Source organism: Dermochelys coriacea, chromosome 23, assembly GCF_009764565.3.
Source record: "Dermochelys coriacea isolate rDerCor1 chromosome 23, rDerCor1.pri.v4, whole genome shotgun sequence".
Taxonomy (NCBI): Eukaryota; Metazoa; Chordata; order Testudines; family Dermochelyidae; genus Dermochelys; species Dermochelys coriacea.
Window position 1 is genome coordinate 15,890,034 of NC_050090.1, and position 26,192 is coordinate 15,916,225.

General features: G+C 58.9%; 3 protein-coding genes across 9 annotated transcripts; 2 read left to right on the forward strand and 1 right to left on the reverse strand.

Moving 5' to 3' along the window:
* The first annotated feature begins 15 nt into the window (after window positions 1-15).
* PORCN (porcupine O-acyltransferase) lies at window positions 16-8,496 on the forward strand. 5 transcript variants are annotated; one of them, XM_043501567.1, is made up of 14 exons: window positions 72-239; window positions 1,703-1,847; window positions 2,545-2,737; window positions 3,111-3,154; window positions 3,417-3,598; window positions 3,861-3,991; window positions 4,464-4,481; window positions 5,122-5,247; window positions 5,538-5,638; window positions 5,868-5,944; window positions 6,051-6,114; window positions 6,440-6,525; window positions 6,746-6,856; window positions 7,375-8,496. In XM_043501567.1, exons 2-14 carry the CDS (start codon window positions 1,712-1,714, stop codon window positions 7,474-7,476), a joined length of 1,371 nt encoding a protein of 456 aa, XP_043357502.1. In that variant the 5' UTR covers window positions 72-239; window positions 1,703-1,711; the 3' UTR covers window positions 7,477-8,496. The 5 variants fall into 5 exon arrangements, with proteins under 5 accessions (XP_038237254.1, XP_043357502.1, XP_038237255.1 ...); XM_038381325.2 differs by lacking the exon at window positions 72-239 and adding an exon at window positions 306-751; XM_038381326.2 differs by lacking the exon at window positions 4,464-4,481 and having other exon boundaries at window positions 16-751.
* A 141-nt stretch (window positions 8,497-8,637) lies between these two features.
* LOC119846994 (organic solute transporter subunit alpha-like) lies at window positions 8,638-13,701 on the forward strand. Of its 2 annotated transcripts, XM_038381334.2 has the most exons (7): window positions 8,638-9,155; window positions 9,360-9,511; window positions 9,800-9,873; window positions 10,096-10,251; window positions 11,140-11,251; window positions 12,156-12,408; window positions 12,554-13,701. In XM_038381334.2, exons 1-7 carry the CDS (start codon window positions 9,089-9,091, stop codon window positions 12,985-12,987), a joined length of 1,248 nt encoding a protein of 415 aa, XP_038237262.1. In that variant the 5' UTR covers window positions 8,638-9,088; the 3' UTR covers window positions 12,988-13,701. The 2 variants fall into 2 exon arrangements, with proteins under 2 accessions (XP_038237262.1, XP_043357504.1); XM_043501569.1 differs by having other exon boundaries at window positions 8,638-9,511.
* Window positions 13,702-13,749: 48 nt separating this feature from the next.
* On the reverse strand, window positions 13,750-25,561 carry FTSJ1 (FtsJ RNA 2'-O-methyltransferase 1). 2 transcript variants are annotated; one of them, XM_038381348.2, is made up of 11 exons: window positions 25,402-25,561; window positions 20,509-20,651; window positions 20,086-20,155; window positions 19,574-19,679; window positions 19,406-19,484; window positions 19,223-19,275; window positions 18,852-18,905; window positions 15,784-15,886; window positions 14,712-14,795; window positions 14,347-14,450; window positions 13,750-14,152 (listed from the first exon to the last, which is right to left on the reverse strand). In XM_038381348.2, the coding sequence occupies exons 2-11, from the start codon at window positions 20,627-20,629 to the stop codon at window positions 13,919-13,921; spliced, it is 1,008 nt and encodes a 335-aa protein (XP_038237276.1). In that variant the 5' UTR covers window positions 20,630-20,651; window positions 25,402-25,561; the 3' UTR covers window positions 13,750-13,918. The 2 variants fall into 2 exon arrangements, with proteins under 2 accessions (XP_038237276.1, XP_038237277.1); XM_038381349.2 differs by lacking the exon at window positions 25,402-25,561 and adding an exon at window positions 25,188-25,395.
* Window positions 25,562-26,192: the final 631 nt, after the last annotated feature.

The window sequence follows — 26,192 nt, forward strand, 5'->3', positions numbered from 1 at the left end:
ATGTCCACACCTACTCACAGGTGTCCTGGGTCCATGGGAGGGGCTTATACTCAGTGTGGGGGAGGGGCTTGACCCCAGACGCTGGGCCTTAACCCCGCTGGGATTGGGATTGCAGCTGTTCCCCAGCTCCCCTGCCCCAGAGCTGGCTGCATCTCAGCACCGGATGAGCTAGCCCCGTGTGGCATTATGTGCGGCTGCTCCCCGGTTGTGCCCCAGAGGTGGCTGCATCTCAGAGCCAGGTGAGCCCTCCCCAGGCGGTGTTATACGCAGCTGTTTCCCAGCTCTCCCAAACCTTGTTAAAATGCCAGCTAAGGTAAAGGGATGAAGGTGTCGAGCGACTGTGAGGTGCTCAGATACTGAAGCAATGCGGGACAGAGACGTACCTTAAATATAGACCCCACCATCACCACCACCTCTAACCTACTAGCCTCACTCCTCTCCCAGAGCCAGGAAGAGAACCCAGGAGTCCTGGCTCCGATCCCCCTCCTCTCCTCCAGCGCTGCAGATAGAGGGCATCCATTGGCTGTCTTGATCGCCCGCCCCATCACATCCCATCCGGCTCCCGATTGGCCAGGCCGAGCCGAGCCGAGCCGAGCCGTCTCCCCTTCCCGTAGGAGGCTGCGCCGATCCTCACCGCCCCCAAATGTAAAGGGGATTAGCGCCCCCTCCTCCCCTCCCCCTACGGGAGAGCCGGACCGCAGGACGGACTGCGAAGGGACAGCAAACCTGGAGGGAGAGACTCTCTGCAAAGGTACCTGGGCCCTGAGCGAGCCACAGCTGGAGGGAGGGGAGAGCCCTCTACCCCCCCATCTGGATCCAGCCACCAGTGCAGCTGTTTAGGGGAACCCCCCTCATTCCCGCCACATCTGGATGCAGGGGCCAGTGTAGCTGCAAAGGGGGAATCCCGCCACTGGCCACATCTGGATGTCAGTGCCAGTCTCCCAGGCTTCTTACTTGGGGGGAGCGGGGGGTTATCATGACATGTTGCCCTGGGGGGGCTTGGGCCCCCAGCGTTCCTAGTTCTCAGGTGATGAGCATTCCACTCATTCAATACTGCCCCCGCTTTCACCCTCCCCCCACCCCCCTGTGGCCCAGCAGTGCCCCAGGCTCCAGGGTTTGCAGGCCGGATCGGGCCCTGGTTGATCTATGTGAATCTTGGCAAATAGATAGATCAGTGTGCTAGGATTTGCGAAGATAGATAGGTGTATGGAGATGGATGTATGGATAGATAGAAGGGTGTGCATGGGGCGGATGGAGAGATAAGTGAGTATATGTGGGGAGGGATGGACAGATGGATGGAACAACAGATGGGTATTTATGGAGATGGATGGATTGATAGAGGGGTGTGTAGGGGGATGGGTGAATAGGTACATAGGTAGGGGGTGGTACAGGGTGGATGGATGGATAGAATCATTGTAATGTCAGGCTGGAAGGGATCTTGGGAAGTCACCAAGTCCAGCCCCCTGCGCTGAGATAGGTCCATTCATCTAACCATCCACGCACACATCCATCCATTCATCAACCATCTAACCATCCACACATCCATCCATCCATTAAGCCAGCCAGCCAAACATCCCAATATGTCTGTTCCCCCAACCCCCCAACACAACTCCATGGGCTCTTTCTGCTCTATGTCCTCTCCAGTGGCTCCTGCCCATCCTGGTTCTCCTTGACCCACCCCCACCCCTCCCTTCTCTTTCAGGCCCCAGCAATGGCCACTTTCACCCACCAGGAGTTCTACCAGCAGCTGCTGCAGGGCTGCATGATCCCCACTGCCCAGCAGGGGCTAGAGCAGATTTGGCTGTTGCTGCTTATCTGCCTGGCATGCCGGCTGCTCTGGAGGCTGCGTAAGCAGGTGGCAGGGATGGATGGAGGATTGGAGGGAGGGATGTTGGTGGGAGAGAGAGTGGGTTGGGTGGAGGGAAGGTGGGATGCATGGAGGGTTGGATGGATGCATAGATGGAAGGTGGGTTGGATGGATGGATGGATAGTTGATTGGCAGGATGGATAGAGGGTTAGTTGGGTGAGTGCATACACGGAGGGTGGGTTGGAGGGATGGATGGCTGGAAGGTTGGTTGAGGGTTGGACGCATGGAGGGCTGGATGGAGGGAGGGATGGATGGAAGGTGGGTTGGATGTATGGAGGGCTGGTTGGAGGGATGGAGGGTTGGACGCATGGAGGACTGGTTGGAGGGATGGAGGGCTGGAAGGTTGGTTGAGGGTTGGACACATGGAGGGCTGGATGGAGGGAGGGATGGATGGAAGGTGGATTGGACGCAGGAAGGATGGAAGGTTGATTGAGGGTTGGACGCTTGGAGGGAGAGAGGGATGTAAGTGGGTTGGACGCACGGAGGGCTGGTTGGAGGGATGGATGGCTGGAAGGTTGGTTGAGGGTTGGACGCTTGGAGGGCTGGTTGGAGGGATGGATGGCTGGAAGGTTGGTTGGGGGTTGGACGCACGGAAGGTTGGATGGATGGACTGTTGGATGGATGGATGGAAGGGTCCCCACCACAACTCCTTCTAACCATGCCACCGCTTTCCCCAGCTCTGCCCGGCTATGCCAAGCACCTCAGCACGGTGGTGGGGGGGTTCTATGCCCTCCACCATTTCTTCCAGCTGCAGATGGTCTGGGTGGTGCTGCTCAGCTTGCTTTGCTACCTGGTGCTCTTCCTGTGCCGGCACTCGGCCCACCGTGGGGTCTTCCTCTCCATCACCATCCTCATCTACCTCCTCATGGGGTGAGGCCCGGGTGGGGGGGAGCTGGGCCTGGGAAGGGGGCACAGAGGGATTCTGGTCTGCAAGGACCTTCTGGGTGGAGGTGGGACCGTGGCGAAGGGGTGGAGGGGATGCCCCATCCATGGAGAGGGGAAGGCCGGACCCATGGTGGGGTGGGGTCCCTGAAGCCAGGTGGGACCCCAGCCAGGTCAAGCGGGGGGAGGAGAACGGGGAAGACTGGTGGAAGGCAGCCCTGGGGGTGGGGGTGCAGCAATGTCTGGGGAGGGGAGCCAGCTATTGGCTGGGGGGCTGGAGATCAGCTGATTTCACAGGGAGACCACCACCCACCCCATTAGTTCGTCTCTCTGATACAGTCTCCGTCCTTCTCTCCGGCAGGGAGATGCACATGGTGGATACCGTGACCTGGCATAAAATGAGAGGTGAGAATCTGACCTGCCCCCACTGGGACTAGGACACGGGGCCTTTCCCCTCTGGGGGGCACCGGCTCACATCCAGCTCCAGGGCAGGGTGGGCTGGCTGGCGGAGGGGTGAGGTACCAGGTCACCTGGGTTCTATCCCCAGCTCTGGGAGAGGAGTGGGGTCTAGCTGTTAGACCGGGGGGCTGGGAGCCAGGACTCCTGGGTTCTCTCCCCTGTAGTCCCAGGGTACCCCACCCCCAACCTGTCTCTCTTTCCGTGGCAGGGGCCCAGATGATTGTGGCGATGAAGGCGGTGTCCTTGGGCTTCGACCTGGACCGAGGGGAGCTACTGGTCGTCCCCTCCCCTGTGGAGTTCATGGGCTACATCTACTTTGTGGGCACGGCCATCTTCGGGCCCTGGAGCTCCTTCCGCAGCTACCTCCAGGCAGTGGAGAGCCGGGCCCTGGTGAGAGTCGTGGCGGGGGGGGAACAGCGCCCCTGATGGGCACACCCGGTACCATGCCTGGCAGCCTTTTCCCTTTATTGGGCACTGGCTCCCCTCCAGCCCCAGGGCAGGGACTGGCTGGCTCAGGGGGGCAAGGAACGGGGCCTGTCCCCTCTAGGGGGCACTGGCTCCCCTCTGGCCCGAGGGTGGGGGACTAGCTGGCTGGCAGGCAGGGGCGGGGGGGGAGCGGGACACGCTGGCTAAGTGGCCCTTCACCCCGCAGAGCCTCCCCTGGCTGCGGAAGGTGTCACGGAGCCTCCTCCTCTCCGTCATCTGCCTCCTCGTCTCCACCTGCGTCGCCCCCTACCTGTTCTCCTACTTCATCCCGCTCTACGGCTACCGGCAGCTCAGGAAGTGAGTGTGCGTCCCCTCGCCCACCCCCATGTCCCACCTTAGGGGGCAGGGGTTAGGCCCCATGACCTCCTGCTCCCTCACATCAGCCTCTGGATCCCCTTCTGCTGCTGCAGGATCCTCCCAGTGTCCTCGAGGCCCCAGCTGGGGAGAGAACCCAGGAGTCCTGGCTCCCAGCCTCCCCCCGTTCTAACCACTAGACCCCACTCCCCTCCCAGAGCCGGGGGGAGTACCCAGGAGTCCTGGCTCCCAGTCTCCCCCCTGCTCTAACCACCAGACCTCACTCCTCCTTCAGTTTTCCACCAGTACCTTGATCCACATGTTGCCCCCTCCAATGCCCAGCATCACCCTCTGACCCAGCAAGTGGCGCCCAGGCCAGCGTCGGTCTCTGTCTCTCTCTCTCTCTCTGTTTCTCACTCCTTTCCCCTTCACTCTCTCTGCTCCCCCTCCTCGCCCGGGATCCCGCCGGCCGCAGGAGGAAGCGGAAGGCCAGGTAACGCCAGCCCTGGCCCACGCCGGGTTGGGGGCTCGCTCGCGGGTCGCGCTGCAGCTCGGCAAACGGCTCGCTCCGGGGCTGAGCTGTTCCGGGGCTCCTCCGAGCCGCGGCCCGTCAGCCCACTCGCTCCGGGCTCGCTTGCGGCATGGTAGTGGAGCTTGCTCTGCAGCTCCATGACTCACTTGCCCTCTGGCCTTGCCGTCCTGCAGCTGGCTTGTTGCCACAGCGGATTATTCCCACCCCCCCGGCACTGAGATCCCAGATCTCTGGCCAGGCTTCACTGCCTGGCTGCCACGGCCCGCGGCTGCCCTCGCTCAGAGGTCAGTGGTTCTCAGTGATTCAGGAATGGCTGGCTCCGTGGCTCAGTGGCTAACTTCCTGAATCACTCACTCCGTGCCCCCGTGGCCGGCTCACTCCGTGACTCGGTGGCCAGCTCACTCCCTGCATGGCACCCTGTTCCCCACTTAACTCACTGACACTTGAAATTTCTCCTTGAATTTCCCGGGGGCTTGGCAATGAGGTGAGTGGGAGGCCAGCTGGGGTGGGAGCCAGCCAGAAGGGGTCTCTGAGATGGCTCCTGCCCCTCTCTGGGAGCAGGGTTCCCGTGGCCTGACCCCCACCGCCCCCACCCCTGCAGGTGGCTCCGGGCCTACGAGAGCGCCATCTCCTTCCACTTCAGCAGCTACTTCGTGGGATTCCTCTCCGAGGCCACGGCCACGCTTGCTGGGGCAGGATTCACCGAGGAGAAGGACAACCTCAAATGGTGAGTAGTGGGGGAGAGAACTCAGGCATCCGGGTGCTCATCCCCACCCCCACCCCACTCTAACCACCAGACCCCACTATCTTCCCAGAGCTGGGGAGAGAACCCAGGCATCCGGGCTCCTAGCCTCCCTCTTCCCCCACCCTAGATCCCATGCCCCTCCCAGAGCCAAAAAGAGAACCCAGGAGTCCTGGCTCCCAGCCCCCCCACCCCAACCACCAGACCCCACTCCCCTCCCAGGGCTGGGGAGAGAACACAGGCGTCCTGACTGCTCGCTCGCTCTCTCCTGGCAGGGACCTGACGGTGTCCCGACCCTTGAATGTGGAGCTGCCCCGGTCGATGGTGGAAGTCGTCACCAGCTGGAACCTGCCCATGTCCAGTTGGCTCAACTCCTGTAAGGTCCACCAGGGGGCGCTGCGGGGAGCAGGGCAGGAGCTGGCTGTGGGGGGAGCTCCCGGCTACTCCAGCCCCAGCCTCTCCCAGCAGCTGTGGGGAGCAGGGGGAGGGGAGAAATCTCCTGGCTATTCCACCCCGATCTCTCCCAGCAGGGGGCGCTGTGCGGATTGGGGCAGTTTGGTAGATTTACACTCCCTCCCACCCCACCGCCCCGTGTTTCCTTGCAGATGTCTTTAAGAACAGCCTGCAACTTGGGACTTTCTCTGCTGTCATTGTCACGTACGCCGCCAGCGCCCTCCTGCATGTAAGTTTTGGGGGGGCTTGAGGAGTGGGGGAGCCAATGGGGGAGCAGCCCCCCCTGGCTGGCCACTGGCTGATGTCTCCCCTCTCCTCCTTATCCCAAACCCCAGGGACTCAGCTTCCACCTGGCTGCCGTGCTGCTGTCTCTGGGATTCATCACCTACGTGGAGCATGGTAAGTTTTCTCCAGTGCCGGGATGAGCCCTTGAAGAGCTGATGGCTGTGTGGCATATGCCCCGTAGCGCTCTCTGCCTGAGGGGAATTCTCCGGCTGCCTCTGCAGGGGTTGGGTGACTGCATGATCTGTGCAGGAGGCGGGGGGGGGTAAATACACACACCAACGCAGAACAGGCTTATCCCCCTCCTCCAGGGGGCAGCAGGGACACACACACCGTGCAGTGCTGTGTGTCCTATGCCCTGTACTGTCGCACATACACCAGGGGGATTCTCCCCAATCTCCAGGGCCAGTGTCCTGCTCTCACATCTTTCTCTTCTCCCAAGTCCTCCGGAAGCGCCTCTCTGTCATCTTTGACGCCTGCCTCCTCTCCAAGCGCTGCCCGCCCGGTTGTTCCCACCACCATAACACGGTGAGCCCACAGCCCAAACACCTGGGTTCAGTCCCCAGCTCTGGGAGGGGAGTAGGGTCTAGTGAGTTAGAGCAGGGGGGCTAGGAGCCAGGACTCCTGGGTTCTATCCTTAGCCAGGAGGTGAGTGCAGGGTGACTCGGGTCTCCCCGGGGTTGGTAGGGGATTGGAAGGGAAGAACATGGGGGGTGAGTGTCTCTGAACTGGGCTCTTTCTCCTGCAGAATCTCTGGGTTCGGCTGCTGAACCTACTTTTCGGCGCTCTGGCTGTCTTCCACCTGGCCTACTTGGGCTCACTCTTTGATATCGACGCTGACGACACCGTAGAGGAGCAGGTAGGGTGGCATGGTCTGACTGTACCTCAGTCATCAGCAGGAAGCGGGCAGCCGTACTCTCCTGATGTCCGACTTTACTTCGGTCATCAGCAGGAAAGGGGCAGCCGTACCCTCCTGATCTGACTCTACTTCAGTCATCTCAGAAACCAAGCAGCCCTACCCTCCTGGGGTCCAACTGTACCTCAGTCATCCCAGGAAACAGGCACCCCTACCCAGCTGGGATCCAACTGTATCTCAGTCACCCCCAAGAACAGGCAGCCCAGCCTCCTGCTCTCTGATTGTGTCACTCACCCCAGGGAACAGGCATCCCTGCTGTCCAGAGTTTTGACTGTACCTCAGTCCTTGCCATAGTGGGATCTGGCTCTACTTTGTCACCACAGGGACAGGTGTTCCTACCCTCCTCACTTCCAGCTGTACCTGAGTCACGGCAGCTCGACCCACTGGGCTCTCGACTGTCCCCCATCACCCCAAGACACAGGCGTTCCCTCCCCAAACTGTAGTGTCTCTCTCCACCGCAGGGCTACGGGGTGTCCTACACCATCTATAAGTGGTCGGAGCTGAGCTGGGCCAGCCATTGGGTCACCTTCGGCTGCTGGGTCTTCTACCGCCTCATCGGCTGAGCTGGACTGGGACACGGAGACACCGGGAGGCATGGAGGTGTCCTGATGTGATCCGACTGTACCTCCCCCAGCCCCTACTAAGACCATCGGACACAACCTCAAGAGCTGGCAGCTTCAGCTGGGGCATCTGGCACCAGGGCATGGGCAGGAGGGGACTGGCATCAGGGACTGGGTGGGGGGCTAGCAGCCCCATGGGGAATCACAGTTCCTGTCCCCTGCCCAGCCATTAACCCCTCCCTGCCTTGAAGTGAACGCCAAGAACGCTGAGGGATATCTGCCACCATCTTGTAGGTGCAGAGAGAGGGAACAGACACCATAGAGAGTGACCTCTATCTGTGCATCTCTCCCACCAAAATAATATGATCTGTCCTCTCTAGGAACTGGAGGATTGAGATCTCTATAGTTGATTCAGTCCCCACGGCTCTTCCTGTGTTATGTGAGTGGAGAGAACAGACACCATAGAGAGCGACCTCTATTAGTGCATCCCCCCCACCTATGTAACATGTCCCGGTTCTCTTTAGGAACTGGAGGACTGAGATTTCTATGGTCAGTTTGGATCCCACTGCTCCCACCATGTTGTAGGAGCAGAGTGAGAGAACAAACACCGTGGAGAATGACCTCTATCACTGCATCTGTCCCCCTGCCTGCCACACAGACTCCGTTCACCGTGCCCTGGTGCTCTCTAGGAACCAGAGGACTGAGATCTCTATGGTTGATTCCGATCCCACCCTGGTGTAGCAGCAGAGAGAAAAGACACACCCCGGCCCCCGCCCAGAACTGCTCCCCATGCAACGTCCCCTCTAGTACCTTCTGCAAGACCAAGAACTCTGTGAGTTTATATGGCCCAAGTTACAGCTGCTGTCCCCATCCCTCCCCACACCGACCCCCAAACCTGCCAAGGGTGGGCAGACAGAAAAGTACTGTACTTAGCTTAGAAAAAGGGATTTTTTTAAAAGAAAACTCCCAAGTATCGGATTTGTTACCTGTAAAATAAATAATAAAAACAATGTAGACACAGAACCACTACTGCCTCCTGCTGGCTGGATTGCTTAATGAGCCTTTCATGCTTTAATAATAATGTGTTGTTAATCGAAGGTGGGACTTCTCACTTCAAACTCAAGCCTTTTGTACCCATTCATGCTTCATTATTAATGACTTATTAATAATTTGCATTATCACCAGGATCAGGTCCCCTGTCACAGTTGGTGCCGCATGGACTGAGATTGGGGGCCTCCATTATGCCAGGTGCACACAGACACCCCAACTGTGAGCGGAGCCCTATCACGCCAGGAGCTAGAGTAACCCGCTCGACCCCACTCCCCTCCCAGAGCAAGGGATGGAACCCAGGAGTCGTGAGCTCTCCATCTAGTGGCAGAGAGTTCCACAGGCCTCAGTCACTGAACCGTTTGTTGCTGCCCAGCAAGTGCAGGAAGCCGGACTTGGACCCCGTTACCTGGCGCTCACACCTGGGCTGGGTCAATGATTAATTAATATAGTGACTAACGAGGAAGGCTCCTTCCGGTGGTGGGAAGAGGCCGGGGAAACTGGAAACAGAATCAAGGACCCCGCCTGGTGTCTGAAGAGAGAGGAGCCGAGGGAGGGGAGGGCAGAAATGGCACGACCCCAAAACTGCACCCACCACAGCGGCCAGTTCCCCCTGTCCTCAGAGATCTTCAAAGGTGGGACCCAGGCGTCCGGGCGCCCCGAGGACCAGAGTGGGGGGTAGCATGCAGCCATGGGGGAGGGAATCAGGCCCAAATGGTGGGGGAATCCCTGGGGGAGGGGAAGGAGTCAGCCTGGAGTGGGCACTTGGGGGGAGCAGGAGCTCTGTGGGGCTCAGGCTCACCGCTCCCCCCTCTCTGCCTTTGCCTTCTGCCCCCCAGTGTTCCAAGCCCAGCTGTGGATCTTCCTCATTCCCACGGCCCTGGGCCTGGTGCAGCTGGCCCTGTTCCTGGGGCAGACGGGCTTCTTTCTTCGCCGCCTGGGTGCCTCCCGCAGAACCAGCCTCTCCCTCTGGATCCTGGGGATCTACCCGGTAAGGCCGGAGAGAACCCAGGAGTTGTGGCTCCAAGCCCCCCCCGCTCTAACCACTAGACCCCACTCCCCTGCCAGAGCCGGGGGAGAACCCAGGAATTTGGGCTCCCAGCCCACCCCTGCTCTAACCATTAGACCCCATTCCCTCCCAGAGCCGGGGATAGAACCCAGGTGTCCTGGCCCTGAGCCCCTCCCCGCTCTAACCACTAGACCACACTCCCCTCCCAGAGCTGGGGATGGAACCCAGGAGTCCAGGCTCCCCTGATACTGTTCTCTGCTCCATCCCCAGGTGTTCAGCGTCATGTCCATTATTGGCATGTACATCCCCCGATCCTCCTTCGTCTGTAACTTTGTTGCTAACATGTGAGTGTCCTGGAAGCAAGGGGCGGGACTTAAGTTAAAGGGGAGGGGCATAGCGAGGCAGCAATATATGCGGCTGTTCCCTGGCTGCCACACCCCAGAGATGGCTGCATCTCAGCACCGGGCGAGCCCCCTCTGTGCGGTGTTATGTGCAGCTGTTCCCCAGCTGTCCCACCCCAGCATCAGCAGCATCTCAATGCCATCTTGCCCGCCCTGTCTCCGCAGCTACCACTCCATCACCCTGTGGAAATTCCTGGACTTGGTGGCCGATTTCTTCGGGGGCTCGGCCCGCATGGTCCAGCGTCTGCGGGGTCAGCGGATGGCCCCCAACCCCTTCCCTTGCTGCTGCTGCTGCTGTCTCCCCAACATTTCCACCAGCTGGTAAGTGCCCGACCCTGTTTGCCCTCCGCCCCCCAGCCAGCTGTCAGGTCAGTGCCCCAGGCAGCATTGCGAGCCGACAACCGGCTTCTGGCAGGTCCTTAGACCTCAGCAAGCCCAGCTGAGACCCGAGGGCTGGTGGGAGCCAGATAAAAGCTGGCATCTCTGGCCCCGCATCCCCGGTGGGTTCCCATGCCCAGCTGGCCTCGGCAGCCCCAGATGTGGGCCAGGGGTTCTTCCGTTGTTCCTAGGCATGTGTTTGACGTGCCAGCCCCCTAACCCGGAGCCACAATGGTCCCCCTTAGCATCAGAATGGATGACTCCAGCGTGTCATCAGTCAACCTCCAGGCACCTTACAAAGGTAGAAACAACGGCTCTCTCACGGTCTCCGTTTGAGATCCCCCCGTTCAGCCCACCTTTCCCATGCTCTCTTCCAAACCTTCCCCCAACACCGCTGGCATATGGGACCCCCACTCTGCCGCCTCCCCCCTCGGAGAGATCAGCCCCTTTGCACCCAATGGGGAGCCAGATGAAGCAAGGGGGAAACTGAGGCACAGCTAGGGTCCACCCAAATTTCTACCTTCTCCATATGGAGCTGCAGCAAGGCTGCGGACACTCTCCCCGAGATCGGCAAGGCAGCCCAAGGAGGAGATGGATCATCTCAATCTCTCCCTTTTAAGATGTTCCGCTGTGCAAATAATTAAACCATCATTGGAGCAGTGGGTCTGGTCGCTGAGTGTCCCACCTCCCAGTGTCGTAACCACTAGGCCATACAGCCATTCTCGCTCTGGGGCCCTGTGATTAGTGGCTGAGCGGAGGAGGTGGATCTGTCATCTAGGGAGTCCCCTTAGGCTTATCAACCCCATGTCTCACCCTCTCCCCATCTGCAAGGTCCAACCTACGCTGGATGACCCTGGCTGTGTACCAGCTGTCCCTCATCAGGACCATCCTCTTCTTCATCACGCTCACCCTCTGGACCGACGAGAAGTATGGCTACGGTGATGTGAGTCACTCTGGCCCCATGTCATCCCCTCACCGGCACGGGATGGACAGACCTCTCGGGGTAGAAGGGTAACTCATCCACCAAGGGCAGGAAATGGTGGCACCTGCTTAGCACTGAGGTTGGGTGTTAAGATGGACTGCAGGTTGGGTCAGGTCAAGTGTTACCCAAGGGCATAGTATCAGGGCATTGGGTTGGGTTGAAGCTGAGCGTTACCCTTCAGCACTGGTTTGGGTTGAGGGTTACACTTGGGCTTTGGGTTGGATGTTACCCTAGGGCGTTGGACTGAGGTTGTTACACTTGGGCATTGGGTTGGGCCAGGTATGGGATTGGGTTGAGGTTGGGCATTATCCTTGGGGAGGGGGTTAGGTTGGGTGCTACCCTTGGGTGTTAGCCTTGGGCATCAGGTTGAGTTGACTTTGGGCATTACCCCTCAGAGTTGGGTTGAGCGTTACCCCTGGGTGCTGGGCAGAGATTGGGCATTACCCTTAAGGTTGGGTTGATGTTACCCATAGACATTGGGATGGGTTGAACATTACCCTTGGGCAGTGGATTGAGGATGGACTTTACTGTTGGGTGTTGGGCATTACTCTTGGCCATGGGGTTGTGTTGAGCTTGGGTGTTATCCCTAGGCATGAGGTTGGGTTGAGGCTTACCCCAGGGCACTGGGCATTTCTCGGGGGCACTGACTTGGGCTGAGTATTATCCTTGGGTGTGAGATTGGGAAAAGCATTATCCTTGGGCATGGAGTGGGGCTGGATTGAAGTTTCTGTGTTACCTGGGGTGTAGGGTTGAGTTGAAGTTGGGCATTACCCTTGGGTGTGGGGTGAGTTGGTTGGGCATTACAGAGGGAGGTGGCCTGACAGACCACCCAGCCCCATCTTCTGACCCATGGCCTCTCCCGCAGGTGAGCTACACCAACCCCAACTCCTACATCAACGCCATCATCAGTATCTCTACCTTGCTGTCCTTCTATGGCTACCTGCTCTTCTACAAGGCCACCAAGCCGGCCCTGGCTGGCTACAACCTGCGGTCCAAGTTCGTCTGCATCATCCTGGTCCTTGTTGTCTGCGGCCTACAGAGCGGCATCCTGGAGACCATGGGGGCTCTGGGGGCCATTCCCTGCCAGCCCCCGCTCTCGGCGGATACCCGCTCGCAGAGTGAGTCCACCTACAGCAACCCCCGGGGCGGCGCTAGGGGGTGCCAGGCTGCGGGGAGCAGGGTGGGGGCAAGGGACGCCCTCCCCGGCAGTCAGTGCTGGGCGCTAGGGGGCGCTGGTCTAACCTCACCGTTCTCCCTTCCCAGTTATCTATTACTACTCCCTGGTGGTGGAGATGTTTCTCATCAGCCTCTTCGCCCATTACTGTTTCCGACGGGACGAGCTCACCCCGGAGAGCCCCACCAGCACCAGGAACCAGGCCTCCCAGACACAGGCGCCCCCTAGTGGCTCTGGGGAGGACAGCGCCTCCCTGACAGGCCTCAACCCCTGCTACTCCCCCGATGAGAGCCTCTGCCGAATCGAGCACACGCCGTTGGATCGCTTCCATTTCAGCCCCAGCTTCCCCCGCCCCGGAGGGGGGCTGGGCCAGGGCTGGCCCGCTGGAACTCCCCTAGGGGCCCTCGAGATGGGAGAGCTGGGTACCGGGGTCCTTGTGAATGGGTCTCCCCCCAGGGAAACCAAAGCCCATCCCAACAGAGTCCAGAACCAACTGTGCGCCCATGACATCACCATTGTATAAGCAGGACCCCACCCCACGTGGGGCAGGGAGCAGGCAGAGGTGGAAGACAGATGGCATTAACCTGCGGAACTCCCTGCTACAGGAGACTGCAGGAGGCGACGCTTCCCAAGAGGATGAGGGTGGAACTGGTTGACCCCCCAGAAAGAATGGGGATGAGGCAGGAGCTGGAGATCAAATGTTAAGTGCTGTTGTATAACTGGGGTGAACTAGGGAACCCTTGTACTTACAGATAGTGGGGGATATGAAACTGCTGTGTCATAGAAGGCCTCTCCATCTGCCTATCACGCCCGCTAAGTCTTTAAGCAGATACCTCCCCCGAGGACGCAGCGGAAGTGCCACTCAGTGAACTAGAGCAGGAGAGGGGCATCTGTGTTATTTTTTGGGGTGTCTGCATTATGTCTTATTAATATCATGTCTGACCCCATTTCCCTGGCTGCATCCAGGGCAATCAAAGGAGGTTCAGAGTACGTAGACCACCAGCTCTTTGGAGCAGGGCCGGTCATTCTGTTCTGTGTTTGTACAGGGCCGTGGGGGAGCAGGCCAGAGCTGGGGGCGCTCCATTAACGCACAAAATAAAGCAACCCCACGGCTGAGACAGTCTCTCCAGTGCCAGCTTCAAAGGGGCTAAGGCAACAACGGGTGGGCTGCTAACCGAGGGAAGAAGCTACCACCGTTAACAAGCAGAACTCTCTGCTCCATGATATCCCTGAAAGGGAAGATTGCCAAGGGGATGCAGGGCTGGGGTTGAAAGGCATCCGCTGATGACATCTCTGTGAGTCTTTATTAAAATAGAGGCCATGGGGGGGGGACGGGGCAGAGTCCCCTGCAAAGACCGGACATGACGGGTTAAATTAAAATGCTCTTTTCACAGATGCAGAGCAGGGCTCATCCCTGGCAGGGAGGGGGACACACACACACACACACACACACACTACGGTGACACAGACAGAGATGTCAGGACATTTTCAACAGCTGCCTCCGGGGGGCAGTCCTGAGGTTCTGACGCTGACCCATACGAGGGGGCGGGGCCAGCCTCCTCCAAGGGGGATGGCCCAGGCTCCTTAGCCAATAGGTTGTTCCTCTTCAAGAAGCAGGCTTCCTGGTAGGGGGGACAGATGGGGGGCTGGGTGGGGGGCACATAGCTGTATTCCTTCCCTGGGGCCAGCTGTAGAGGGGGAGAGAGAGATAGGTGTAGGGGTTGCCAGCATACCTGCCCGTCTCCCCTTCAGCCTGCGATTCCCCACCCTGCCCGCCTCCCCCACTGCCGGGATCCCCTCCCCATCCCCCCGCAGCCTGCGAGTCCCCGCCCCGCCCGCCTCCCCCGCTGCCGGGATCCTGCCCCGATCCCTGCAGTCCCACCTGGAGGGGATACGTCCGGTCTGAGTCGTAGGCGCTCAGATCCCCACAGGCCAAGAACGGGACAATGACTCTGTTGGGACCTTCCAGCTGGTTAAAATCCACATCTGGAAAGGCATAGACATAAGCAAGAGCTGGCTGAGGAAGAGCACCCCCTGCTGAGCCCTGCGCCCTGTGGCACGGTGCCCCCCAGCGCCCAGACCTTCCTGCCAGGGGAAAGTGCCCCCTGCCGAGCCCCCCACCCCATGGTACCCGCTATAGCCCAGTCCTGCTCCCCATGGCACAATGCTCCCCCAGCGCCCAGCCCTGCCAGCCAGGGGAAAGCGCCCCTGGCCAAGCCCCCTACTCTCTGCAGCACAGATCCTTACCATAGCAATGGTCCAGTAGGGGGTTGGACATATTGGGCACGTAGCCCTTGGGCGGGCAGTACCCCCGGCACACAACGAAGGCCTCTGGAAGTGGGAGAGACGTGGTTAGGGGTGTGCGGCCAGTCGGGGCACCCGTCCGATCTACGAAGAGCGGGCACAAGCCTCACCTGGAGCGGACGCCTTCCCCTGGCAGCAAACCCTGGGCGGCAGGCACTGCCCCCCAAGCTGGGTTCCCAGCCCTTCGCCAAGAGGCGGGTGGCAAAGGTCGTCGATTTTAAACACCCACCCATTGAGAGGGAATCTCTCTGGAGACCAACAGAACACCGAGCCAGAGTGTAGCTTTGCAATGGGGTAGATCCCCCGGGCAAGGGCCAGGGGGGGCCCTTGGCAAGGCTGGCCAGGGGGTGCCCGACAGGAGACTAGACAGAACAGATTTGGGCATCTCAGGGCTCAAGTTGATGGGACCCAATGTAGCCGAGTGAGGCAGAGAATGTGATATCTGTTTGCTTGGCCCCCCAGCACCTGGCCCTGCCTGCCAGGGGAGAGTGCCCCCTGCTGAGCCCCCTGCCTTACAGCACGGCACCCCCCAACCCCCAGCGCTGCCTGCCACAGGAGAGCATCCCCCACCGAGTCCCCCACCCCACGGTGCCCGCTACGGCCCAGCCCTGACTGCCAAAGGAAAGTGCCCCCTGCTGATCACCCATGTGTGGGGCTCCGGGCTGAGTGTGTCTGTGTCTAAAGTGCTTTACCCTTCCCATGGGAGATGAGGTACCACCAGAGCACTCTGACCTTTGGACACGGAGCATATAAACCTTGGGGAGTGTGTGGGGTAGGCATGAACCCAGGCGCTGGGCAGCGCTGCCAGCTCTGAGGAGGGGGCGCTAGATAAAAGGATCTGCATGTGCCCCCCAACATCAAACATATGCCAGCCCCCGGAGGCTTAACCTGCCCGGGGACAGAACAACTGGGTCCTTCCGGGGGACACCCAGCCAGATCTGTGACAGTACAGCCACCCCGGATACCCTTCCAACGCCTGGATCTGCCCCACTGGGGCGCCCAGTTCTGCCCTCACCGATGCTGGAGTTTCGGCTGCTTCGGGGTTTGGCGCAGGTGACGTCGGGAAAGAAGATGCGGAGCTGGGAGTAGAGAAGCGTCACGTCCTTTCCCCGGAAGATCTAGGGCAAGGTGGGGACAGGGTGACAGGCCAGCAGGGGGCAGTGCAGGGACGATGCCAATGGTGTCCCCAGCGCCCAGCCCTGACTGCCAGGGGAGAGCGCCCCACGCCCCGCTCCCTGCAGCCTGGCACCTCCCGGCACCCGGCCCTGACTGCCAGGGGAGAGCGCCCCACGCCCCGCTCCCTGCAGCCTGGCACCTCCCGGCACCCGGCCCTGACTGCCAGGGGAGAGCGCCCCACGCCCCGCTCCCTGCAGCCTGGCACCTCCCGGCACCGGCCCTGACTGCCAGGGGAGAGCGCCCCACGCCCAGCCTCCCTGCGCATGGCACCTACCAGGCAACCGGGCCCTGACTGCCAGGGGAGAGGCCCACGCCCCGCTCCTGCAGCCTGGCACCTCCCGGGCAACCGGCCATGACTGCCAGGGGAGCGTCGCCCCACGCCCCGCTCCCTGCAGCCTGGACACCTCCCGGCACCCGGCCCTGACTGCCAGGGGCGATGAGCGCCCCACGCCCCGCTCCCTGCAGCCTGGCACCTCCGGACACCCGGCCCGGACTGCCAGGGGAGAGCAGCCCCACGCCCCGCTTCCCTGCAGCCTGGCACCTCCCGGCACCCGGCCCTGACTGCCAGGGGAGAGCGCCCCACGCCCCCGCTCCCTGCAGCCTGGCACCTCCCGGCACCCGGCCCTGACTGCCAGGGGAGAGCGCCCCACGCCCCGCTCCCTGCAGCCTGGCACCTCCCGGCACCCGGCCCTGACTGCCAGGGGAGAGCGCCCCACGCCCCGCTCCCTGCAGCCTGGCACCTCCCGGCACCCGGCCCTGACTGCCAGGGGAGAGCGCCCCACGCCCCGCTCCCTGCAGCCTGGCACCTCCCGGCACCCGGCCCTGACTGCCAGGGGAGAGCGCCCCACGCCCCGCTCCCTGCAGCCTGGCACCTCCCGGCACCCGGCCCTGACTGCCAGGGAGAGCGCCCCACGCCCCGCTCCCTGCAGCCTGGCACCTCCCGGCACCCGGCCCTGACTGCCAGGGGAGAGCGCCCCACGCCCCGCTCCCTGCAGCCTGGCACCTCCCGGCACCCGGCCCTGACTGCCAGGGGAGAGCGGCCCACGCCCCGCTCCCTGCAGCCTGGCACCTCCCGGCACCCGGCCCTGACTGCCAGGGGAGAGCGCCCCACGCCCCGCTCCCTGCAGCCTGGCACCTCCCGGCACCCGGCCCTGACTGCCAGGGGAGAGCGCCCCACGCCCCCCGCTCCCTGCAGCCTGGCACCTCCCGGCACCCGGCCCTGACTGCCAGGGGAGAGCGCCCCACGCCCCGCTCCCTGCAGCCTGGCACCTCCCGGCACCCGGCCCTGACTGCCAGGGGAGAGCGCCCCACGCCCCGCTCCCTGCAGCCTGTCACCTCCCGGCACCCGGCCCTGACTGCCAGGGGAGAGCGCCCCCACGCCCCGCTCCCTGCAGCCTGGCACCTCCCGGCACCCGGCCCTGACTGCCAGGGGAGAGCGCCCCCACGCCCCGCTCCCTGCAGCCTGGCACCTCCCGGCACACGGCCCTGACTGCCAGGGGAGAGCGCCCCACGCCCCCGCTCCCTGCAGCCTGGCACCTCCCGGCACCCGGCCCTGACTGCCAGGGGAGAGCAGCCCACGCCCCGCTCCCTGCAGCCTGGCACCTCCCGGCACCCGGCCCTGACTGCCAGGGGAGAGCGCCCCACGCCCCGCTCCCTGCAGCATGGCACCTCCCGGCACCCGGCCCTGACTGCCAGGGGAGAGCAGCCCACGCCCCGCTCCTGCAGCCTGGCCCCACCCGGCACCCGGCCCTGACTGCCAGGGGAGAGCGCCCCCCGCCCCGCTCCCTGCAGCCTGGCACCTCCCGGCACCCGGCCCTGACTGCCAGGGGAGAGCGCCCCCACGCCCCGCTCCCTGCAGCCTGGCACCTCCCGGCACCCGGCCCTGACTGCCAGGGGAGAGCGCCCCACGCCCCGCTCCCTGCAGCCGGCACCTCCCGGCACCCGGCCCTGACTGCCAGGGGAGAGCGCCCCACGCCCCGCTCCCTGCAGCCTGGCACCTCCCGGCACCCGGCCCTGACTGCCAGGGGAGAGCGCCCCACGCCCCGCTCCCTGCAGCCTGGCACCTCCCGGCACCCGGCCCTGACTGCCAGGGGAGAGCGCCCCACGCCCGCTCCCTGCAGCCTGGCACCTCCCGGCACCCGGCCCTGACTGCCAGGGGAGAGCACCCCACGCCCCGCTCCCTGCAGCCTGGCACCTCCCGGCACCCGGCCCTGACTGCCAGGGGAGAGCAGCCCACGCCCCGCTCCCTGCAGCCTGGCACCTCCCGGCACCCGGCCCTGACTGCCAGGGGAGAGCGCCCCACGCCCCGCTCCCTGCAGCCTGGCACCTCCCGGCACCCGGCCCTGACTGCCAGGGGAGAGCGCCCCACGCCCCGCTCCCTGCAGCCTGGCACCTCCCGGCACCCGGCCCTGACTGCCAGGGGAGAGCGCCCCACGCCCCGCTCCCTGCAGCCTGGCACCTCCCGGCACCCGGCCCTGACTGCCAGGGGAGAGCGCCCCATGCCCCGCTCCCTGCAGCACGGCACCTCCCGGCACCCGACTCTGACTGCCAGGGGAGAGCACCCCACGCCCTGCAGCATGGCACCTCCCGGCACCTGACCCTGACTGCCAGGGGAGAGTGCCCCACGCCCCGCTCCCTGCAGCATGGCACCTCCCGGCACCCGGCCCTGACTGCCAGGGGGAGCACCCCTGCCCTGCACCCCACCAGCACGTTACCCCCAGGCATCACACCCCTACTCCCTCAGTTACAACTCCAATCATCCAGAGACATGGCTACAGCTAGAGGACGCTGTTCCCCAGCTGCCCCGCCCCAAAGGTGCCTGCATCTCAGCACCAGGTGAGTCACCCCCTTCCGGCTGTTACCCCTTCAGCTAGGACCCCGGGGCTTCTTAGAGGGCCTAGTATTTACCTTGGCCACAAAGGTTCCTCCTTTATTCAGGACGTGGGTCGTGATGTTCAGAGCCTGGAATGGGAAGGAGAAAAGGAAATTATCAGCGAATACCAAAATCCTTAATAAAACAGGGACAACTCTCTTGGCACTGATATGCAGCCACCTCTGGGGTGGGGAAGCTGGGGAACAGCCACACATAACGTCACACGGGTATGGTTCACCCAGCACTCAGATGCAGCCACCTCTGGGTCAGGGCAGCTCGGGAACAGCCATTTGGGACACATAGTGATTGAAACTGCAATGGGGGATTGGGGAATGGAATCACCTGACAGGGCCGCTGTGCCGAGGGGAACAGGGAGTGCCCCTTTGCAGCCGGGCGGGGTACTCACCGCTAGCAGCAGCTGCGCTTGGATGTATTCGTCGATATCATGAAGGCCAGTCACTGCAAGCCAGGAGGGAAGAGGAGGCTCAGTGGGGCCCAGTCCTACCCCACGCGGTGCCCTCCATGGGGCGCCAGAGAGGAGCCTCCCACCCCCCTCCCACCTGGAGCTAGGCGGGCTGCTCCCACTCACCATCGGGGGCCCCGTCGCAGACCACCAGGTCAGCCGGCTGCCCTTCGAAGTGCTGGATGATCTCCTGGGCTGTGGAGACCTGGCGGGGGACAGACGGGCCGGGTTACAGTTTGGGACAGACGGACTCGGATTGGGGGGGGGGATGGGCCGGCGTGGCCCCCCACATACCTTGGTGATGTCCCCCTGGATCTGGACCACCCCCGGGAGCGGAGCCATGGCCTGGAGATCGACTGCGACAATCTTCACAGAGTCAGAGCCCTCCTCAGCACCGCCCCTGGAGGACAGGCGGTGAAGGGGGCGGGGTTGAGAGTCAGCCAGGGGGCGGCTTCCCCTTCCCACCCGCTGCTACACCCCAGTCCCACCCACACCCCCACTCCCATCTCACCCCCTCCCACCTAGATTACCCCGCCCCTTCTGCCCCACCCCTCCCTCCTGCCCCCTAGATCACCCTGCCCCTTCTGCCCCACCCCACTCCCTCCTGCCCCATTTCCCCAAACCCTGTTCCACCCCCTTCTACTCTATTGCCTCCCCTCCCATTCCCCCACACCACTGTGACCCTCCCAATTCCGCCTTCACCCTCCCATTCCCCCATATTGCCCCTTGCTAGCCTGCCCCCCCTTCCCACCCATCCTCCCTCCACCTCCAACCCTCCCCTCCCCAACCCCCCGCTTCCCACTCACTTCAGCTTCCTGCTGAGAACCTGGCTCCAGCTGCCCGGGGCAGCACAGAGATCGACCGCCCGGCGCACCCCTGCAGGGAGAGAATAAGGGCTGGGGGACTGGGAGCCAGGACACCTGGGTTCTCCCCGCAGCTCTGGAAGGGCAGTAGGGTCAGGTGGTTAGAGCAGGGGGGCTTGGAGACAGGACTCCTGGGTTCTCTCTCAGCTCTGAGAAGGGAGTGGGATCTAGTGGTTAGAGCAGGGGAGCTGGAAGCCAGGACGCCCGAGTTCTCCCAAGGGATTGGGCAGCACAACGGGACCTCAATCTCCACCAGGCTTTGTGCAGCACCTGGCACAACAGATGGGGGCTACCATAATACACCTAAGAGAAGGGGCTGCAGAAAGTTGGGGCGGGGCCAGGGGCTGGTGTCGGTTCCTGGTTTACCCTCAAACAGCTGGAACTCCTCGTCCAGCTGCAGGAGTTTGAAGGCACTGCGGGCCCGCCAGCCCTCCTCCTTCGCCAGGCGGTAGTAGATGTCCCGCTTGTCCTTCGACGAGCGCCCCATTTCGGCTCTGAGGCCCCCGGGCCTGGAGGACAAAGGGTGAGGGCCAGTTATCCACCCTTCCCGGCTTGGCACCGGGGTCGTTCGCTTCTTAACAAAAAGACTTTTGTGTTACTAAGGCAGAATTAGCTGAGACACATTACTGTAGGCTCTACAATAATAGGTCTGATGGCACTGGAGCCAAATTAATGAGGGATCTATTACTGTAGGTTCTGCATTAATAGATATATGGACACAGGTTCTAAATGAACACCAATACATTACTGTAGGCCCTACACTAACAGGTATAATGGCCCTGGACCTAAATTAATACAGATATATTATCGGAGGCCCTTTCAAAATAGTTTTAATGGCCCAGGGCTCAAGTTATTGTATCTGAAGTTGGGAATATTGACTCTGTATCTGTATTTCAACTATGCTACTTTGGGCGACGCCCCCTGCTAACGCTTCAGGTACAAGAACGGAAAAGCCAGACAGGGTGGATGGCTCATCAGCGAGGACAAGGATCTGTGAAAAGCTTGGCCTTCCTGCGGACCCTCCATACTGCTCCTGCCTCAGGGACACTGTGATCCTACAGAGTCAGGCGGGCTTGTCACCTAATATTAAAACATTACCTGGGACTTCTTGTAACTTTCCACCGGAAGGGAGGAGGGGGTCAGACTAGGGAAACAAAGGACTCCTGCCACATGCAAATCCTATTTCAGGATGGGAAGTGAAGTAATCCTGGTAGTCATTCTCCCCTGCTACCCCACCCAAGATGACTACAGGGGGAGAGAACTGGGCCCAGGCTAGAAGGGCATCTGGCCCGGGAAGAAGATTATTAGAACCATATTTCGGGTGAGAACTCACATGTAACCAGTTTCTGTAGCGTATTAAGCTTTGTTTGCGTGCTCTATTTTCTTCGTAATCTGCCTTGTTCTGTCTGCTACCTCCTTAACTACTTAAAATACACCTGTTATAGTGAATATGTCGATTTCTGGTTTATAATACAACCCAGTCTATGTGATTTCTAACTGGGGGGTGAGAAATTGTGCATACCCTCTTCCACCTTGAGGGAAGAGGCGAACATAATACATCTTTGGGTCTGCACTCCAAGGGAGGTGCACATCTGAGTGCTGGAGCATGTCCCTCAAGATGAGTTTTCCCAGAGCTGATCTGCGGCTGGGTGTGGCCCTGCCCGTGTGTGTGTGTGTGTGTGAGAGGAGGTTTTAAGAGCCTGGCTCAGCAAAACAGGCTAAAGGAGGCCCATGCTGGCAGAACAGGTAGACTCAGGGGTGTCACAGCACACCAGGTGACATCCCAGGGAGGTCCAACCCGTCACAGAACCGATCCCCATGGAGAAGTTTTGACCATGAATTTCTAACCAAGAAAAAAATCTGGCTGAAGTTTTGACTAGTCGAAAAAGGGAAACTGAAGTAGGCTGCTTGTAGCATGACCCTAAGGCACCTACAGTAATAGGTACAGTGGCAGTGGATCAAATTTAATGTGGATATATTTCTGTAGGACCTACAATAAATGGGAGGCTTGGCAGAAATAGATTTTAGTATAATTTAAATGGATAATATCGACATTTATTTGTAAGTGCTTTTTTCTGGTTTCATCCATTTAAATATTCACAGGTTCACAAAATTATGGGCTTCACACATTTTTATTTTTATCAATTTAGATTTTTGCTGTTGCAGGAAATTATGGGCCGGGTGAGACAATTGCTTAATGATGGGAGACGCCAAGATTCCAAAAGTTAAAGCTTTATACTCGTTACAAGTTGTCAACACCATAGGTTAACATATACAAATGCCAGCAACATTATGACCAGTCTGTTTTGCAGAGTTAGTGACCAACTCATTTGCAATAAGTTTATTAACATATTTCTGGCCCATGTATATTTGGTCAAAATCAGGGAGGAGCAATTCTTCCTCGGCCATCCAGCATATAAAGTCAGTATCCTCAATCAGGTCTCAAGCAGGATTTCTCTTACTTTGCCTAGCTGTGAATTTAGACTCTTATCACTAGAAATATTTTTCCTTCGATGTGGGCAGTGAACATTTACTGACAAAAATCAAAACCGTGCAATCCTAAACAACAGGCGGACTGACAAAGAAGCCAAGTTGATGTTGATCTGTTATAGTAGGCCCTACCCTAAATGATTTATTGATACAAGCCTCAAATTAAGTCGTCTTCCTTATCTAATCAAACAGACTCCGCTGTACGAATCCTCTCCCTCCAAAATGCTCTGTTCAATTTCATATCTTCTATCACCCTACTTCTTCTTGGGTTGGCCTCTCTGTCTTTTTACATCACTCTTGATCTTCTGGACTCTCTCACCCACATAACTGTCTGGCACGCGCTTTAGTGACCAAACAATCTGGGCCTTTTTTTTCCTTTATAGGGGTTGCTTTGAGTAAGTCTGTGACATACTCATCCCTCGCATGGTCCTTCTTGTTCTCACCACTCATCCACCTCAATGTGTGCATTTCTGCAGAACAGATCATTTCGTCACATTTCTTCTTTGCATTAACACAGGATGGAGCACCATTTTCGACACTTGCCCTTTGAATTTTATCAGTATCTTCCTGATACGTACCATACCACTTCTCTCCATCTGAGCAGGTATTTATTGTTCTAGCTTTAATTTTGTCCTTTATTTCCCCATTTTTCCGGATTCTAGAACTCAAGATACTTGAAACTTTACATTTTAGGTATTGCCCGCCCATCTAGCTTCAAGACTAATTCCTGAGTGTTCACGCTATTGAAATCACATGCTTATTTTGAGCCCATGATTCTCCAATACGTCTCTCCAATTATCAAGATCCTCTTCTAGAGTATCTTTAGGCTTAGAAGGAATAGAGTTTTCTTTAAACAGTAAATCTTAGTAAACATCGATTTTAGAAGACACCCACCAACAGACAAAAAAATATTTCCATCGATAATCAGCAAAATTTACAGACAGGCAAAGTAAGAAAAATGCTGTTTGAGAACGTAGTAGAGACTGTCCTTAAATAATTGTAAATTTATTGTATAACCCAGGCCACAAAACTTCCCCAAAATAATTCCTAGAGTCAATATTTTAGAAAAACATCCAATCTTGATTGGAAAAATTGCCAGTGATGGAGCACCATGACCCTTAGTACACTGTTCCCATGATTAATTCCGCTCATTAAAAATTGACACCTTATTTCCAGGCCTAATTTGTCCAGCTTCAGCTTCTAACCACTGGAGTGGTTCCTTGTGAGGGCATTCAGGATGAAATTGAACAAGAAAGGGCTTCAGTGATTTTTGAAATGGGAGGGCTCTCCTGGGCTTTCTTCATTTGTTCAAAATCCCGTTCCATTGATCCTTTATGGGACTATCATCAGTCAACTGCCCATCAGTTTCATCTTTCATGAACCTCCCTCTCTCTATATATTTGGTGCTTCTCTCCTGTCCTTCTGCCAGTCGATATGCTTCTTTTTAACCTTTCTGTGTTCCAAGTCGTGCATAAAGTTCCTGAACATGCTTTCGCTTTTGCAACTACATTCTTCTATGCCTCCTCCTACCCTTTTGACAGAGTCGAAACTTTTCCCCATTATCTTTTAACCCTTCTTGTACTTCCTCGCCGCACCACCAAATTTCTTTGGGAGTGAAGCCTTCCCTTTTGATTCACCCATCACTTGTCACTATAAAATCACCAGATTTATCCTCTTCTTCCGCACGTGGTGCTGACCTTACCTTCTCCACAACTGCTCCCTAAAGTCCTTTTCAGCTTCACCCTGTAGTTTTTGCCACCTTATCTGTGCTTTGCTTTTCTCCATACCTTTGTTCTAAGAAACATATCCAAGGTGAGGAGTCTCTGCTGACTGGTAACACTCTCTCCCGCAATCACCTTTGAATTTCTTTCATATCTTTTATTTTCCAGATCCAAATTAAGTAGAGGCATACTATTCTAGGCCCTGCGTTAATGAAGTATGTTGACACAGGTTCTGCATTAATGTGGATACAGGATCATCGGCCATCCATGAATACACATATTGTCACTGGAGCTAAATTGATTACATATGTGGGATTCAGAGTAGCAGCCGTGTTAGTCTGTATTCGCAAAAAGAAAAGGAGTACTTGTGGCACCTTAGAGACTAACAAATTTATTAGAGCATAAGCTTTCGTGAGCTACAGCTCACTTCATCGGATGCATTCCGATGAAGTGAGCTGTAGCTCACGAAAGCTTATGCTCTAATAAATTTGTTAGTCTCTAAGGTGCCACAAGTACTCCTTTTCTTTATATGTGGGATTGTGGGCCCTGCGTTAGTTGGTAGATTGACCCAGAGTCCTGGTAAATGATGAATGTTATTGCAGGTCCTACAATAAGTCAGTTGTGTTGTCGCAAGGTGCTGAATCCATCCCCACCACCAGGAATAAAGCAAATGTTACTGTAGGACCTACATAAATAGCCACCTATTATTGTAGCCCTCAAATGAATACACATATATTATTGTAGGCCCTACAATAACACATCACTGGTAACCTCCTTTAGCAAACACCTTCACGCACACCCCCATCCCACCCGATCTGTTATTGTAGGACGCACCTTCATGCGTATCGCCTCTGCGCATGCGCCCTGAGGCCCAACGTTCGGGGGCCGCACAAGGTGAAGCGGCAGCGCACGCGCAGCACGGGCATGTGCCTGCAGCGGTTGGAACGTGCTTCCTCCCCGCCCGTCCCCGCTGAGCGCACGCGCACAGGCACCCGCCAGCACAGCGGCGGCGCAGGCGCACAGCCTCCCTTGCCCGACTACTGCTTACCGCGCCGCACGCGACCGAATCCGCGGAGAGACGGCGCCGAACCGGAAGTGGTTCTTTCCCAAGCCGGAAGCGGAAGCTGGGGGGGGATGGAGTCGGGCGGGGGGGCAGCTGGGCTGACGGCGGCGGGTTTTCCTCAGTGCGCCTGCCCAGAGACCGGCCCGCTCTCACTGCGCGTGCGAGGTTTCCCCTATTGCGCGGGCGCAAAAAAAGAGGATTCTAGGAGCGCATGCGCACTGTAGGACAGCGCCGAGGGAAAACCTTTCTGCAGCACTGCATCGTGGGAATTGTAGTCTCCTTGGGTCATGTGACCTGGGGCCCTGCAGCAGCAGTGCATGCTGGGATAAAGAAAAGGAGGACTTGTGGCACCTTAGAGACTAACAAATTTATTAGAGCATAAGCTTTCGTGAGCTACAGCTCACTTCATCGGATGCATGCTGGGATAGAGACAGTAGTGCTTCGGGGGACCCCTCCTAGCAAGAGCAATGCATGCTAGGGTGTGTAGTTCCGGGGGGGCTATCAGGAGCAGTGCATGCTGGGATTTATGGTTCTCAGGGGAGGATAAAATGCAGTGCATGCTGGGATTTACAGTTCCTTGGGAAGCCAATTGCTGGAATTTCTAGCTGGGGGGGGCAATCAGGAGCAGTGCATGCTGTGAGTTCTAGCCCTACACCCCTCTCCCCCCCAAAAAATGAGGTCGGCTTAAAGAGCTCATTCGAGCGATTTATTTAAAAGCAAACGAACATGGGGGGGCTCCCCCTTTGCCTGCTGCTTTTCGAGGCCTGGGGGGGGCA

Bases quoted from the DNA above. Each gene is read 5' to 3' on its own strand.
- FTSJ1 (XM_038381348.2), bottom strand. From the start codon at position 20,629: ATGGGGCGCTCGTCGAAGGACAAGCGGGACATCTACTACCGCCTGGCG. The intron at 19,680-20,085 runs GTGAGTGGGAAG...CCTGTCCTCCAG, and splicing joins GTTCTCAGCAGGAAGCTGAA to GGGCGGTGCTGAGGAGGGCT. The intron at 18,906-19,222 runs GTGAGTACCCCG...TTCCCATTCCAG, and splicing joins AAGCGCAGCTGCTGCTAGCG to GCTCTGAACATCACGACCCA.
- PORCN (XM_043501567.1), top strand. From the start codon at position 1,712: ATGGCCACTTTCACCCACCAGGAGTTCTACCAGCAGCTGCTGCAGGGC. The intron at 1,848-2,544 runs GTAAGCAGGTGG...CGCTTTCCCCAG, and splicing joins CCGGCTGCTCTGGAGGCTGC to CTCTGCCCGGCTATGCCAAG. The intron at 6,857-7,374 runs GTAGGGTGGCAT...TCTCCACCGCAG, and splicing joins ACGACACCGTAGAGGAGCAG to GGCTACGGGGTGTCCTACAC.
- LOC119846994 (XM_043501569.1), top strand. From the start codon at position 9,212: ATGGGGGAGGGAATCAGGCCCAAATGGTGGGGGAATCCCTGGGGGAGG. The intron at 10,252-11,139 runs GTAAGTGCCCGA...CCCATCTGCAAG, and splicing joins CCCAACATTTCCACCAGCTG to GTCCAACCTACGCTGGATGA. The intron at 12,409-12,553 runs GTGAGTCCACCT...CTCCCTTCCCAG, and splicing joins GGCGGATACCCGCTCGCAGA to TTATCTATTACTACTCCCTG.